This window comes from Dromiciops gliroides, chromosome 2 (genome assembly GCF_019393635.1).
Source record: "Dromiciops gliroides isolate mDroGli1 chromosome 2, mDroGli1.pri, whole genome shotgun sequence".
Lineage (NCBI taxonomy): Eukaryota > Metazoa > Chordata > Mammalia > Microbiotheria > Microbiotheriidae > Dromiciops > Dromiciops gliroides.
In genome coordinates, this window is record NC_057862.1 from 21641633 (window position 1) to 21658651 (window position 17019).

A 17019-nucleotide genomic window follows, 5' to 3' on the forward strand; every position below is an offset into this window, starting at 1 on the left:
AAAAAAAAAAAAGAAGAAGCCTTCCCCAGCCCCCTCAATTCCAGTTAGTGATTTTCTATTTATCCTACTCTATTTTCTATCTTTAGCCACAAGTATCTATAGCATGCTTCCTATATATTTGTATGCATGTGTGAGGTCCTTGAGAGACTCTTTTTGTAGCCCCAGAGCTTAGCGTATTACCTTTGGAAGGCCCTTAAGAAATATTGATCCACTGATCTAATGCTTAAAACTTGTCTCAAAACATGCATATAGGGGGCAGCTAGGTGGCGCAGTGGATAAAGCACCGGCCCTGGATTCAGGAGGACCTGAGTTCAAATTTGACTTCAGACACTTACTAGCTGTGTGACCCTGAGCAAGTCACTTAACCCCAACTGCCTCAAAAGAAGCAGCAGCAGCAGCAGCAGTCACTTGAGATGTATGTTCACTTTTCTGGGCTCAGACCACATTTTTTTCCTCTAAGTGGTAATTGATTAAGATGGCCCTTAGATTAATCACATTTTGGGGTAATACTTTAAAGTCAGATCCCGGCCCTGAGGTGAGGCACTGATGACAACTGTCCCCTCCTTCAAAGGTCACACCCCCCACTCAATTATCAGAAAGGGAAGTTAGTGGGGGATGCTAGGGGGTGACAAACTCAACGAGGAGCAGAGGCCACCAAACCACACCCCTGCCTCTGCACACTGACTTAGAAAACCCCATGTTACCATCATTTATGTTCTGCAGTATTGGATGGACTTGGTTAGATATTTCCCACTTACACTTTAATCTTGTTCAGGCAGATCCCAGGATCCCAGAGAGATGAGGAGCACCCCAGAGGCCATCCCTCCCCACCCCCTCATTTTAGAGATGAGGCCTGAGATGGTTTGAGTGAAGTACCCCAAGATCACACAAGCCCAGGGCCTCCTGCTCCAGGGCCAATTAACAGAGCTGCACCCCAGAATTAGACATTTCACTCTTAAGGACTGCTCACTCACAGTGACTGCCAATGGGACTGGGTTTTTCTTGTCCTTATGTGAGGAAAGATCTTGTTTATTCACTGGCCTGACCATCACTGACAAGAAAATGTCAAGGTTTTCCTTTTAACAAAGACTTCTACTTGCAGGGCTTAGCCATCAGCAAGGGGCAATAACTAAGGGGGGAGGGGGCAGGGGGGAGGAATTGAAGCCTGAACTAGAACAGCCAGAGATTCTACAACTTTACCACTACTGTTGGCTTTTCTATCAGGTTCATTTCAGACTATATCCCTCCCCATACAATGACCCACTCCTTTTAACAAAGATTTTTTAAAAGAAAGGAGAAAGCAATGAACACATCCACGGAATTTAAAAGGGTCTACAATATTCCACCTCCTCCCTACCCCACTCCTGCATACTCCTGTGGGACCCCAAGAAATCTAAAGATCCTGACCCCCCAAGACAGAGGGAAAAGCAGCTCTCTCCCACCTCAGGTATGAGGTGTGGCAGGACATTCCCCATTAGGCTGATAAGCAATACTAAGGTCTGCCAGAGGATAAGTAGGGTAGCGCTGGATGCTGCATATCCCACTGATACTGTTACCAAACATCCCCTCTTAGTTACCCAGCGCCAGTCTTTGCATTTCCACTTACCTAGTCATTCCCTTCCCAGTCTTCCCTTACTCCAGGGGGGCAGTCACCAAGCTGATCTGTTCCCCAGCCATATACTCCTCTCCTACTAAATCTCTTTTTATTTTACAAGATTCGTGATGAGCCTCCAATTCTTTGGGTGAGCTAGCCCCTCCCCCCCATCCAGGTCACAAGTCTCCCCAAACAAAAGAACTGCTAAAAGTGGGTGGGAGAGGCTCGGAGGAGAGCTGAGAGAGGCCTGTGTTGAAATGACTGATCTTAGTCATTTCCAAGGCTTCCTTTTAGAGTGGAACGAGTACAGAACTGGAAGCCCAAGGACCCAGGAGAAAATTCTGTCTCTGATACTTACTATTTGTGTGACTCAGTTTCCTCATCTGTAAAAGTAGAGGGTTAGACTAAGGTCCCTTCCAGCTCTAATTCTAGGAGCCTATTGAGATAACACAGAGGTTCCCTAAATTAACAATTCAACTGAATACAAAGATATAGCCTCTGGGTATGTCCTAGGGGAAATCCTTCTTCAGGGAGCTGGACTTGACAGCCATTGAGTCCCCTTCCAACTCCCCAAATTCTGTGATTATCGCATCCAAGAGTAATAAGACAATGAACTGGGCCCAGAATTTAACAGGAAGAAATGAGGAGTGAGGAGGGATTCCCAATGAGGCGTGTGGAAAACCACTCAGGGTTTTCAATGACACCAAGCCATGCCGGAAACAGAAAGCCGACCTTTAACACCAATATCTTACTTGTGACCATCGAATCATGGGAAAATAGGATCAATAGGAAAATGACTGTTCCACATCAACCATGAAACTGCAGAGGGATCAAGGAAAGTGGCTGTGATTGGGGCGAAGTTGTTAGAAATGTCTGCTGTGAATCAAGGCTTCATTACTGCTCTGAAAAAAAAAAAAAAAAGAGAGACGCTAGCACAATGCACCTGCCTCTCCTTAGGGAACAAACAGCTCCCTCACCCTGGGTCACTCACACAGGCAGTGAATGTCTGAGGCGGGATCTGATGCCGGATTTTCTTTTGGTTTTTGTTTTTTTTTTTTTTTTGGTGAGGCAATTGGGGTTAAGTGACTTGCCCAGGGTCACACAGCTAGTAAGTGTTAAGTGTCTGAGGCCGGATTTGAACTCAGGTCCACCTGAATCTAGAGCCAGTGCTTTATCCACTATGCTACCTAGCTGCCCCCGCACATGATTATTATTAATAATTAATAGCATTGTGGGCAGCTAGGTGGTGCAGTGGATAAAGCACTGGCTCTAGATTCAGGTGGACGTGAGTTCAAATCGGGCCTCAGACACTTGATACTTACTAGCTGTGTGACCCTGGGCAAGTCACTTAACCCCCATTGCCTCTCAAAAAAAACCCAAAAACAAAATAATTAATAGCATTGACAAGAAGGATCATTATATTGGGGTTACTAGTAACAGCAACACTACTATGAATTTTATCATGAATCGGCTCTTTGAATAAGGGAGATGGAGAGTTGGAAGAGACCCAGATAGTAAAAATTCCACACTGCAAGTGAAGGAAATCCCACTATGAACATAAGTGCCGATCAGTCATCCCGCTTCTGCTTGGAGAGACCCAAGAGGGGGAAATGCTTTCCACTGACCCCACCTCTATCGACCTCACAGGCTCTCTGATCCACGGGTACACCAGCTCCCTGAGGGGACCAGCCATGCTTTTGCATTTTGGGATGTCTCCAGGCTTTAGTACACAAAAGGCACCTGATAAATGCTCACCCTGACAACCGGCTCTCTGGGCCTTCCATTCAGAGAGCGAATGGCTCTGAAAACAGCAACTCACTTTTCTACATGCTTTGAAGGCTACAAAGAGCCCTCTCCTCGATGACTGAGTGAAGAATTTCCCACAAGTCCTGCCATTGTCCCCCTATTCCAGATACAGAAACAACCTCAGAAAAGCTGAGTGACTTGTGCTGCAGCATCTCCTCACCAAGAGGTGTCCAAGAGGGGCTCTGAGTCTCAGGTCCTAACTCTGGGGCCTGGGGCTTTGTCTGCTGTGAATTATCCCTGACAAGAATAACAGCAGCGGCTTCTGAGAGGGTCCTCACAGCCACAGTGGGAGAGGAATCAAAGAGCCAGAAAGGAGACGGAATCCTTCCCTTGTCCTACAGGTATAGAATAGATGCTTAGTGACTGACTCCTGACCGTCAGTGAAGCTCTGCATTGGGTAGAAAGGGCCCATACATATGTATGTATTCATGTGTATGTGTGTTTGCATGTGCGTGTATAGACAGAAGCTGGGTATAGCGATCTGGTGTATATACACATACATATACATACACACATATACACACAATGTACATATACACACATATCTGTATATATATATATAGAGAGAGAGAGACAAAGGCTGGGCATATACATGCTTTGTATGCATATATACACATAAACACATGCATGTATATGTATACGTGGGTTTGTATATTTACATGGATGTATATGTGTGTGTGCATTTAAATCTGAGAGTTCCTGACCAGTGGCAATGAGGATGCTGTTCCTGTTCCCTGGGGGTTGCCTTTCTCATCCCAAGGGTGAAGGACATCAAAGGTTATTTGGTTCATTGCTCTAATTTTCAGAATCCCAGGAGCCAAGTGGATGGAGGCCTTGCCTCATGGAGCTCCTGAATCCAATGTCAAGTCTAATTCTCCACCAGATGATGAGCCTGAGGCCACCAGGGCGGGAGGAACCGGATGGGAAAGGGAGGGGTAAGAGGGTGGCAAGGGGCCTTCGGCCAAGCCTCCCTGTGCTGTTGAACCCTGATGGGCAATAGCCCTGATGCGGCTGCATCTCTCGGGCTTCAGGCCTCATCACTTTGAGAAACCTGACCACGACAGGGCAGGGGGACACCAAGGCTGGGGAACCCCAACAGAAGCCCTATGGGGGATAGTTTCAGTCCCATGTGCAGACTGTCGCTGTCTAAGATGCCTCAGGCAGAGGGCAAGCTGCCAGAGCCCAGGCAGGGGACAATTGCTCTTGTTCTCCTGTTAAATAACCTCCCCATTGTGGTTAGACGCTGCTGGGCACCCCTAGACGGCAGAGCCAGTCACAAGACAGCAGGACACAAAAGAGCTAGGCCCACGGGTCTTGTGATGGGGACAGAGAGAGAGAGAGAGAGAGAGAGAGAGACTACCTGTGGAAAATGAAAACTGCTCCTGACAGCATCTGTGGAGATGCACATGAATGTGATTAGCTCACCACCGCACACTGGCATTCTTTAGTCTGCAGAAGACTCTGGAGACAGGAGAGCCATCTTCAAGTGCCTGACAGGCTGCCATAAGGAAGGGGCATTAGCCTCGGTTTGCCGGGCCCCAAAGGGCAGAAGCAAGAGCAAAGAGTCAAAGGAAGCTGTGGGTCCAAAAACACAAACCGAAACAACAGAACAAAATTTCCTAATGGTTGCGGCCATCGAAAAGGCCAAAACTGGATCATAAGCAGAGAGCTGAAGTCATCCAAAAAGCATTTGCCGAGCGGAGGGTTCCCGCATGGGCTGGGAGCTGGGGCTGCAAATCCAGCCCTGCCCTCAGCAAAGTCCCAGTCTAATAGAAGAGGCCATTCGAGCAATATACAGAGATGGCAGGTGATTTTGGGGGGCGCTGGCAGCTGACATAGCTGTGAGAGGCCCCGAACAAGGGGGGATTTTTTGGTTGGTTTGTCTGCTTTTTAAGTACTTATAAAAGCTTTACCTCCTGTTTTATTTGTATCAGCCTCCAGCTTTTCAATTCCTTTTGTGTGTTAACTTCTTCCTCAGAATGTAAGCTTCCAGAGGGCAAAAGAAATGGCCAACTGCTCCAATGGCTTTGCCGAGAAAACCCCGAATGGGGCCACAAAGAATCAAATACGACTGAACAACGACATTTCAATTTCCCAGCTTAATACAGTGACTGTGGGACATAGAGTCGGGAAGCCTCCCTCTGACACTTACCAGCTGTGTGATCCCAGGCAAGTCCCTTCACTTCTCTAACACTCCTAAGCCTCAGTTTCCTCACTGATAAAATGGGAATAAGGAAACCTCTAATTGCCGACCTCACCCAGTTCTCATAGTTTTCCCAAATAAAGTAATACAAACTTTAAATGCTAAATAAATGGCAGCAATTATTATTGATGCAGATAACACAATGATGTCTCTCTTCTTATTTGGACAATCAGCCGACACATTTCGTTTTAAAAATCCCGGGCAGTAGCAGTTTTTCCATTCCCCTTTGCTAAAGGAGTCATCACCAATAGCAATGGGGCATGAGGACTGTGGGCAAAAGTTGGTACAGCCCAAGAACTGGCTGCCCAGAGCTGGGGGACACCCCCTGCCCCGGATCTGGTCCGTGGGCCACTGCCACCTGCCCAAAATGAACCCATCCCCCGTAGTTTAACTTGCGGGCCTGGGAAAGTTACCAGATTCCTCTCTTCTACCTCAACTTCCCCGAAGTAATTCACATCAGAAGCAGGAGTGGCACAAAATGTAGACAAACCAGCCTGGTCGGCCTTTTCACCTGGTTCCCAGCCACAAAGGGCATGGAAGACTGGTTGCTTCCACCCTGAGAAAAGGGACTGACCGCCCTTTAGTCAGTGGAGTAAATGCTCACACTGGAGCCAGAGGACCCAGGTGTGAGTCCTGGCTGGTCACTGGCTCTCTCTGGGCCTCAGTTTCCTCCCTTGTCCAATGAGGACTATCAGGGCCCAACTCTATGGTGGTCTGATACTTCCATCTGGGGTCGAGGGAGGAAGGGAGCCTAAATTTCCAAGCTGAAAGTAGAGAGACGCGGGCTCTCAGGCCAAGAGCACTATTTTTGTCATCTCTGACAAAAGTTTGGGTTGGCAACTCTGAGTCCTCCTAAATGTCAGCTTCTTATTTTTTGTGCTATCTACACTTTCCAAACAGCTTTGCCTCCAGCCTCCAAAACAGGCCACGCACATCCCAGTTAAGCTGTTTTCTTTGCCTAAAGCACTCACCACCCATGGATAAATATCACCCATCACTCAAAGACACGAATCTGCAAATCTCCGTGGGTTCTGAAATATGCTAATAAGAGGCAGTGCCCAAATGGCCCATCCTGTTTCCCCGGGGAAGCATTTTAAGACGTATGTTCAAAGTGTTGACCAGCTACCCCTCAGCAGGTTGGCAAGGGCACAGCCGTGTCTGCTGTGGCTGCCCAGTAGGCACAGGAAAAGAGGGACACTGTCCAAACAGACCTCATCTGGGAGGATGCCAAGGATGCAGGAGCCTCCGGAAACCACGGATGGTCAAGTGTTACTCTGTGTACAATCTGACTCTAACCTTGCTTTCCTGACCAATCACACATCACTCCTCCTCCCAAAGTCTCCATATCCTAGCCAAGACGACATGACATTCCATCTCCCTACCTTTTCCCAAGGGATTTCCCATACCTAGAATGAGACTCCCTAAGTCCCTTCAAAACAAAGCTCAGATGCCACGGGAATATAATCAGCGATTTCTACTCCAGACAAAACACGTCTGAGATAAGCAACATAAAAAGCACTTTCAAACCAATTTTTTCTAGCCAAGTCATTGTAAAGCCACTACTCAGGAGGCTGGCCTGGAGTATCAGGTACCAATTAAAAAGAAGGGGACTGTGGGTATAACCTCATGGAGTAAAAAAAAAAATGACTAAACAATTAGAGGCTCCCTCTCTTAGGCAAATCTTGTTACTAACTGGTTGCTAAGTATTGTTGTTCCTACCTTGTCACTTCTACATTTCCCAGGTTGCCCAAGACAGAAAGTGCCATTAGTACCCTATAAATTCAATGCCCTGAGACAAGGCACCACTGCCCCTCCCTAGTAATGGCTCTGAGGACTTGGCAGATCTCTACAATTGTTCCACTCTCCAGAGGTTACTTTGTATTTGTCCAGTACTTAGCACAATGGAATGGAAGATCCCTTTGAGTTCTCTCAGATCTCCTAACACAGAGGAGGTGGTTAATAATTGTTTGGCCACCTGAACTGAATTGTGAGGAATGATTCTAGGAACTGGTATGTTCAGGGCCCAAAGAGAAGACTCAGGTGGATGGGCATTAATGACAACAGTCTTCAAATGTGAGAAGGGAACAGGATAGGACCCATTCTGTGTGAATAGCACAGAATCAGTAACACCAGCAGCAGAGAACATTTACAGAGGGATTTAAGGCTTGCTAAGTACTTCACAAATATTATCTCATTTGGGCCTCACAATGACGCTGAAAAGCAGGTGCTATTATCATACCCATTTATGAAAGCAGCATGAACTAGTATAGTGAGTCCAGGGGTCAGAAGCCCTGGGTTTGAATCCTGGTCTGCTACATATATGTGACTTTGGGCAAATCCCTTGACCTCTCCCAGGCTCAGTTTCTTCACTGAAGAAATAAAGAGTTTGGACTAGGGGATCTCAAAGATCACAGTGCCTGGCACACAGTAGGTACTTAATTAATGTTGATTGATTGAGGGGTTGATATCCCTTCTAGCTCAAGTCCTGTGATTTTGAAGGCAACAGATTTGAGCCAAATGTCAAGAAAAGCCTTCTAATAATTAGAGCTGTCCCGGTGAGTAATGGGGCGCTTGCTATATGGACTCAGGGAGTCCCCTATTAGCAGGTTGTTGCACACCCAGTCTTAGCCAAGGCTGCATGAACATCTTGTCAGGGACATGGGCCAAGGGCTTTGTGTCTGCAACCTCTGGGCTGGAGGGTGTCCTAAATGACCTCTAATGTCCTCTCCCCTTCAGCTCAACTCCACAAATACTTATTGAGCAAAGCCTTGAGCTTTCTACCCAACATCTTCCAAGGGCAAAAGACCATTAGGCTGGGCTCATTAGAAATAAGAGTCATTCCCTGTCGATTTGGTCCAACCACAGTGAACTTCTCTAGGCTAATCTTTCTCCTCAAGATGAAGTTTTGTGGTGTGTGGGTGTGTGGGTGTGTGCGTGTGCGTGTGCGTGTGCGTGTGCGTGTGCGTGTGTGTGTGTGTGTGTGTGTGTGTGTAAACTGACAGAATCCTTACTCAAAACACCCATCAGGCTAAAGAATGAAAGAAGGCATGGCTCTTTATGGGGTGAAAGTTCTTTAATTCATGGTGCAAAGGAGGAGAAAAAACACCTGAAAGTATGAGGGCGTGAATATTGCAATAGGGTTGGCTACTTGAGGGATATAACTGAGTCAAGAGACTGAAGATTAAGTGGGTCTTGCTACCTAAACTCTGGGTCTGAGCAGACTGGGCCTCTTAATCCCATTAAGACAGAAGTTCAAAAAAAAACCAAAAAAAGACAGAAGTTCCCATAAGACAGAATTTGGCATATTCTACCAGAGCTTCTTAATCTGAGGTCCATGAACTTGTTTTATACACATATACATTGTAAACATGCATGTATATGTATATATCTCATGTATATTTATATAACTGGCTTCCTTTGTGATCCTATGTATTGTACTTAATGCATTTAAAAACATCCTTCTACCAGGGGTCCACAGGCTTCCCCAGGCTCCCTGACCCAAAACAGGTTAAGAAGCCCTACTCTGAACCATGTTTAATGTCCAATGAGAAGCTAAACAAGATAGAACCTCCCAGCCCTTAGGCCATCCATGACCGGAGAATCCTTCCTTCTCCTCCAGTAATCAGAAAAAACAGATTCTCAGAGTTGAAAGAGAGCATTAACCTCTTACTCCCTCAGCTTCCTCATCAGGAAAATAGAAAGGGTTGGAATAAGTGGCCTCTCCATCTCTGGATCCGAGGCCGCCTAGACCAACCTATGACAGAAGAAGTCCATCCCTAACAGACCCTAAAAATGGTTGGTCTTTCCTGGGAGGCCTCCAGGGAGCTGCTGTCTGACCGCCAAGGTGGCCCATTCTACTGGGAGAGAATTCGAATCATTAGGAAGTTTTCTGGATTTTCCTCCCCGTCACTTGGGTCCATCCCTCCCAATCCAATGGGGCAGAGCTTGAGAGCTGGGAGGGACCTCAGGGGCTACTCTGGGGCTCCCTCCAGCACCCATCTAGGCTCCCACCATCTTCTTCAGGCTAAGCGTCCCCAGTCCTTCCACCCGTCTTCCCAAGGCACGAATCTGAGGTTCCACACCACCTTGGCTTCCTCCCCTGGACACCCTCCCAATGACATGGGGGGCCCAGGGGGGCCCTCCTCCTCCAGCTAGGCTCTGACCGGAGCTGAGAACAGGGGACCGTCACCCCCTGAGGCCCCTGCCTCACCTGGAGCAGCCCAAGCCTGGGGAGGCCTGGGGACCCTTCTCAGAAGGATGTTTTTAAATGAATAATAGTAACATAGGCTGGCCTTATCACGTCACCAGTAAAATGAGAGAGGGCGGGACTGGGTGGTCTCTCCCATTCCTCCCAGCTCCAAATTCTGAGATCTCCAGCAGCCTAAAGGATACTCCTCCACCTGAAGTCTCTCTCTCTCTCACTCACACTCACACACACACTCACTCACACTCACACACAGACACACACTCACTCGCTCACACTCACTCACACACACACACAGACACACACTCACACACACACCCCATGGAAATTCGGTGAAGGGTTGTCTTAGTTTTTGCCTTTGCGTCCCAGGTGATGCTGAACAACTGAATGGAGCCAAACCAGATACATTGAAGTGGAAGGGCTACCTAATCCACCCAGTATTAGAATAACAACAACAAGGAGAGCTAGTATTTATGGAGCACTTTAAGGTTGGCCAAGTGCAGGTAACTCTGATCTCCTGCTGAGGCAGGTGCTCTTGATATCCTTGTTTTACAGATGAGGAAACTGAGTCTCAGAGAGGGTAAGTGACTTGCCCAGGAACGAGTCACAGCAGAATTCGAACTCAGGCCTTCCTAACTCCACCACACCATCCATATGTGAACGAGAACCCTCCCCACCACTTACAACGTCCCTAAGAGAGGGTCACCTAAAGCAGCCTGCTCCACACTGACCAGATTCTCCTAATTAGGAAGCTTTCCCTGATCTTCCTCTTTGGGACCACGACACTCCAGCCAAACTGGCCGCTCTATTCCAAGCCGTCCTGTTCATTCAGAGACAGACGCTCTTTGTTTGCCTTAAAGGGCATCTGTCCTTACTAGTTCAAAAACAGTTGGTCTATTAAGCCCCAGAATCAAGTGTGTGTGTCCACATAAGATTCTATAGGAGAGGAATCAATCCTGAATGTTTCTCAAGCTTCACAAAGGGGGGGGGGCGCCTGGGGCAATCGCTGCCACCCACTGGCATCCCCCAAGGGTTGGGAATAGTCAGGGCTGGCCTCAGTCTGCTCCTCTGCAGCCTATCCACCAGAATCTGGTCCAGGGAAAGTGTCCACAGCTTCCTGGGTCCTCACCTGGAAGAGACCTCAGACACCAATTTACAAGGAAGGAAACTGAGGCCCAAGCAGGCACTTAGTAAATGCTTACTGACTAACAGACCAAACTTTCCTTTAACAGCTAGCATCCATTTTTGTTTGGACTATTACATTTTTTTTAATTAAAAAAAAATTTTTTTCCTGGGCAATGAGGGTTAAGTGACTTGCCCAGGGTCACACAGCTAGTAAGTGTCTGAGGCTGGATTTGAACTCAGGTCCTCCTGAATCCAGGGCCAGTGTTTTATCCACTGTGCCACCTAGCTGCCCTATTACATTTTGATATATTGTAATTCTACGTATTCTATTTTATCCATTTAAAAGTATTCCTCTGACAAAGGGCCCAGGGGCTTCACAAACTTGACAAAAGGGTCCATGCCTCAATTCTGGTTCTGAAATTAGGACCCCTGGTGATCTCATCACGGCTCAGTCTGAAGGATTGAGAGGCTAAGTAACTGTGGGTGGGTCAAGAGGACAAAGGGAATTCCCACCACAGGTTACATTTCCAATTTATGATTCTAATTCCCATTGGAGAAGAAACTAAAATGTGACGAAATTACCAACTCTCCAAAATAGTAGCCTCCTGATTTAAATACGTAGCCGGAGCTAGGAGATCTGAATTCTCTGAAATCAGGACCCCAGTAAATCCATCAGTGAAGGGCTTTTGGGGAAGGTCTTTGGGAAGATTCTTAGTATTGCAAGAGAAACATACAGGTTGGGCCTTTTAGCTCTTAGCACAGCTGCTGGATACTGTACAAGAACCCAGAGACTGATCTCCTGTGGAGCCAGGACTGGGGGTTCCCTGGGCAGGGGATCAGAGGAGCCCCCCATCACCACCAGAGGAACACTGACTTTTCCAACCAGCCAGAGGAAGCCCTCAGAAAGAAGAGGGCAGGGGGGCAACTAGGTGGTGCAGTGGATAGAGCACCGGCCCTGGAGTCAAGAGGACCTGAGTTCAAATCCAGCCTCAGACACTTAACACTTACTAGCTGTGTGACCCTGGGCAAGTCACTTAACCCCAATCGCCTCACTAAAAAAAAAAAAAAAAAAAAAAAGGAAGAGGGCTGGGGGCCAGCTAGGTGGCACAGTGGATAAAGCACCAGCCCCAGAGTCAGGAGAACCTGAGTTCAAATCTGGCCTCAGACACTTTGCTCCACAAAAAAAAAAAAAAAAAAAAAAAAACACACAAGAAAGAAGGAAGGAAGGAAGAGGGTTGTGACCTCCTGGAGCCCGTTGCCAGGGGTGAGGACCATGGGACACAAGCTGTCATTGCTGGCCCCAGGAAGGGGGAAGTAATGTGGCCCCTCTTGTCTTCCTTTTGGGATCAGCATGGTGGATGTCACCAAGGGATGCCTTCTCCACTAACAAAGACTCCTCAGAATCTTAAAGGAAGGGTTCAGTGGGAAACAGGGCCAGTCAGCAAGAGATGGCCAATCTCCTAGTGATAAGGCTAGACCTTGGAGAGCAGGCACGTGGCCCAGCAGGGGATCCCTGACTGCAGGACCATTGATCTAAAGCTGGAAGGAACCAACCAGCACAAGAAAATAGACACACACACACACATACACATACACACAGGAACTCTGGCTGGTTTTACAGGGCCAGCCCAGAGTCAAGAGAACTTCAAAGAAAATGTAGATCAACCTTCCTAACTAACTTAAGGAAGTTAACTACCCTAAGACCACCCTCAAGTCATGTCAATCAATGGACTTGAATGTTACCCGCCAATTAGCTTGGATCAAGTTGGAGTGACCCACCTCTACCTGAGACAGGTTAAAAACCCTGGGGAGGGGCCTCTTGTTCTCCTGGCACGCTCTTCCCTCTCCCATGTTGCTCTCTCTCTCCCTTCCATCCTAGGTATATATAGGGCTTCTAACATTTCTGAGCCATGTACTCACTATCTTTACTAATATTTAATATGCATTAATAAATGCTTAATGCCCCCAAAACTGGTACAGTAGCCTCTAATTTCTAAGTAACAATATATGAGAAATCCCAGCCAATTTTCCCTAAAACTTGGAACAATTATAGGGCCACCACATATAATTTTATATGCCACAAAGAGACAGAGATAGAGAGATAGCAGAAAGTAGAAGACAGATATAAACAAGTGACAGAGAAACAAAGTAATAGAGAAACCCCAAGAGACAGAGACAGGGAGAGAAAGTGACAGGGAGACAGAGAAAGAACATGACAGAAAGAAAGAGAAACAGAGAGAGGAGAGAGAATGAGAGACAGAGACAGAAAGAGTGAGAGTGAGAAACAAAGAGACAGAGAAACCTAAGAAGAGAAAGTTGAGAGAGAAGAGAGAGATGAAGAGAAAAAAGAGAGAGAGGAGAGAGAGGAGAGAGAGAGAGAGAGAGAGAGAGAGAGAGAGAGAGAGAGAGAGAGAGAGAGAGAGGGAGGGAGGGAGGGAGGGAAGGGGAGAGAGGAACAGACAGGGAAGAAAAGAGACTGACAGAGAAAACAAGACAGACAGAAGGGGGGAGAGACAGAGACAGAGAGAAAAGAGAGGAGAGAGCTCTGCAAACACAAATATTAGCCAACAAGACAATTACAGAGATGATCAGAGCCTTTGATCCAATAATTCCACTGTGGGGAGACTTTACCCTTAAACCTTACTTTTAAAAACAAAGAGCTTTTCTGTTCAAAAATGCTCAGTGCTATGTAATTACAAAAGAGAAAAAAAGCAGATAAAGCCCAACCCTAGAAAGTACCTAAATGTCCACCAACAGGGGGATGGTTAAATAAGCAGAGGCCCATTAACATAATGGGCTACTCCAATGCCATTAAGACAACACACGGGAGGGAGATTGGCTCCTGGGGAAAGAGCTTTATGAAATGACGCCAAGTGAAAAACCAGAAGCAGGGGAATTGGGGGGGGGGTGGCACATCATAGCTGCAGAAGAGGAAGAGGAATTAGAGGGAACAAACAAAGCCTCCCACCACAGACAGAGGAAATGACTGAAAAGTACCATGTTCCATCATCCACTGAAATTAATTCATTTAAATGTATATAGTAACCAAGAGAGCTGCGAGCATCACAGCGATGTCCAATGAGACTTTAATAAAAGATGAAAAGCGTATACCCAACTGAATCAAAATGGGCGCTGGGGCCTGGGCTCACCCCACCTCCTCTGCGAGAAGGCAGAATGGAGGATGAGATCCTCCGGCCCACCCTGCAGTGGTGAGTTCTGCCTTCTAGAGGGGTCTGCAGATGAGAGAGCTGGCCCAGATGGCCTCCGTCTGGTCCCTTCTGGACTAAGGAACAAGAGCCGATAAAGCCCAGGCCCGCCCCGGCCTCGCTGATTCCGCTGGGCTGCTGAGCCCAAAGCAGTTGGTCCCGTGTCTGAATTAAAGCTGCTGCAAAGACACGGAGTCTCATGGAGATGCCACATGAAGCAATGTGCCTGGACAGTACTGGAGGACAGTTAGGAGCTGGACCCGGGATTTCACTGGGAGAGGGCCCTCCCAGGGGAAGGAAGTCCTGCTGCCAGTGCAGGTTGCACCCTCCTGAGCACCACAAGCCTTGGAAAGTGTCACAGGGGGTCATCTAGCCAGCAGGTATCAGAGTGAGGGTTCCCTCTTGCTCAGCCGCAGGCCAGCTCTCTACCTCACAGAGGACATTGTAACCTATGGGGAATCCACCCTTGGCACCCTCAGTCTCCTGCTGTTTGTAGAGACACGAAGGGCTTGGATGACAGGAGGCTAGCTGGTGAATCGGGGGTTCGGGGCCAGCAGCCAGACCCAGATCAGCGGGCCCAATGCCAAGAATGCCAGGAGTCTGGTGACTGTCTAACAGCTCGATCTTCCAATGCTATGGCCTCCCATCGAGCCTCCTGGCCGGCAGGGCAGACATGGGGTGGGGGTGGGGCACCAGACCTCCCCCTGCTTCCCCTCAGGTCAGCGGTGCCTCGGTTGCCAGCCGGCCCTCACAAAGTCTGGTATCCCAGGGCTCCACTTCTATCCTCACTTCCCCAAGAAGGGAGGGCATGGAGGCAGAGGCAGGCAAGGCCAGCCAGTCAAGTCCATTTTTTCCCCATACTTCCAGGTAGAAGCGCAAGAGGCCCAGGGACACAGCACTGGACTCAGTTTAGAAAATAATGTCCCAGCAGCACAGACCACACCAAGCACCAATGACAACAAACACTGGGGCGGGCTATTCAGGGTCACTGCTGGGAAAGCGCAGCATTGAACCGACATCAGTGTGTATCTGAGTGCCCAGTCAATCAATAAGCATTTAGTAAGCACCCACTACATACCAGGCACTATGCTAAGTGTTGGGAGTTCAAAGAAAAGGCCTTCTAAGACAGGGGGCAGACACTAAGGCCCAGAGATGAGAGATAAGCCTTGTGACACTGATTAAACCAATACGGCGACATTGTAGAGCGTGTAAAGACAAACGAAGCGTCAGAAACCTGGAAAGGCAGAAGGGAAACAGGATTTTACATCTGAGCCCGAGGCAGGAGGGAGCCACAGAGTGGCTAGTAGGCGGGGGAGAGAGGGTGGCCCAAGGCAGCGTCCCCTACCTGGTTATCGGTGTGGCCCTTCCCGGCCTCCCCTTTGATGATAGACTTGGGTTTCCTGGACTTGAAGTTGCCCATGGTGTACCGCAATGCTCCATGGAACAGGGCCTGCTCTACATGCTGCCGGCTCTCTTCTAGGAGGGCGATGTTGTCAGGGTAGTTTTCTTTATTATTTTCATCTCTAAAATCAGAAGCACAACGAGGAAAACAAGTGAAGTAATGACAAACAAAGAAGAAAGGAACACCCCGAATCTGTTGGTGACTTCTTCCCTCTTTTTTTGTTTTAATTTTTGGTATGAACATGTGATCTTATCAATCCGAGATATTCCCAGTGAGGAAACTCCCTCTGCCATTGTCAATCAGCAGGTGATCTTTCATCTCGAGACATAATCGAAAGCATGCAGAGGTTAACTAACTGACCCGAAGGTGTCAATGACTGTCCACGAGCCCAGGTCTCCCTGCCTCCCAAAGCCGCCCTCACTATCTGTTACACTGCCTTATTTCTCTTATAACTCAGCAAACTCCTCTCATGCCTGTCAGCAAGCATTTATTAAGCACCAACTATGTGCCAAGCACTATCTCAAGCAGCAGCAGAAACTGGGCTCGGGGAGGGGACTTCGGACTGCAGGATCACAGATTTAGTCTTGGGAACCCACTCAAAGCTCTGGGCTAAGGAGGCTGGACTAGATCATCTCTCAAAACCCTGATGGGTCTAAACCTACAATGGTGAGGTCGCTGAACATCTACATGGGTGTGTTTCCATCTGAGGGGGCCCAGGGGAGTAAAGAGCCTGAAAGGCCCTTAACATGGCTCTCTGAGAACAAAGGCAACAACAGCCACAAACGTGGGACTAGGGAGACCGGGGGCCACCAGTCAAATGGTGAAACCAAAGGCTCCGGCCCACCTTCAAGTTTCCATCTTATAGGTTTGCAAAAACACAGGATTCGGGGCTAGAAGAGACCAAAGTCACCTACATCTACACTACTCACGACCCTTCTCACCCCAGAAATTTTTACACAAGCTCGGTATGTAAAATAGGTTTAAATAACCTTTTACTGTTGCTAAATTCTTCATAAGTGCCACATTCAGCCCATATTGGGGTCATGACCCACAGTTAAAGAAGCTTTGACCTGGTCCACTCCCTTCATTTTAGACAAGAGGAAAATGGGGGTCAACGACCAAAAGTGGCTTCCTATCACCCAGAGGAACAAATACAAAGGGCTCTGTTTGGCATTCAAAGCCCTTCATGACAGAGCCCCACCACCACCCTCCAGTCTTCTTATACCTCACTCCCAACAGGTATCCTTTGATCCAGCGACACCAGCCTCCCACCTGCTCCACAAACTAGACACTGCATCTCTTGGCATCTTCTTAGCCTCCTCCACTCTCACTAGTGACCTCCCAGGCTTCCTCTAAGTCCTAACTAAAACCCCATCTTCTACAGGATGCCCTCCTTCTCCAATCCCTCTTCATTGCTGGGCTTTCCTTCTTTTAATTATTTCCTATTTATCCTATACCCAGCTTGCTTTGGATAGAATT

The 17019-nt window shown here is 47.9% G+C and overlaps 1 protein-coding gene across 2 annotated transcripts in view; it reads right to left on the bottom strand.

Annotated features, from left to right (window-relative positions):
• The window catches only part of FAM13C (family with sequence similarity 13 member C), a 92968-nt gene that overhangs the window by 64116 nt on the left and 11833 nt on the right, over window positions 1–17019 (bottom strand). For both annotated transcript variants that reach the window (XM_043983735.1, XM_043983736.1), the window contains exon 3: window positions 15484–15661. In XM_043983735.1, the coding sequence (XP_043839670.1) occupies window positions 15484–15661 (178 nt within the window). The remainder of the gene's footprint in view (window positions 1–15483; window positions 15662–17019) is intronic.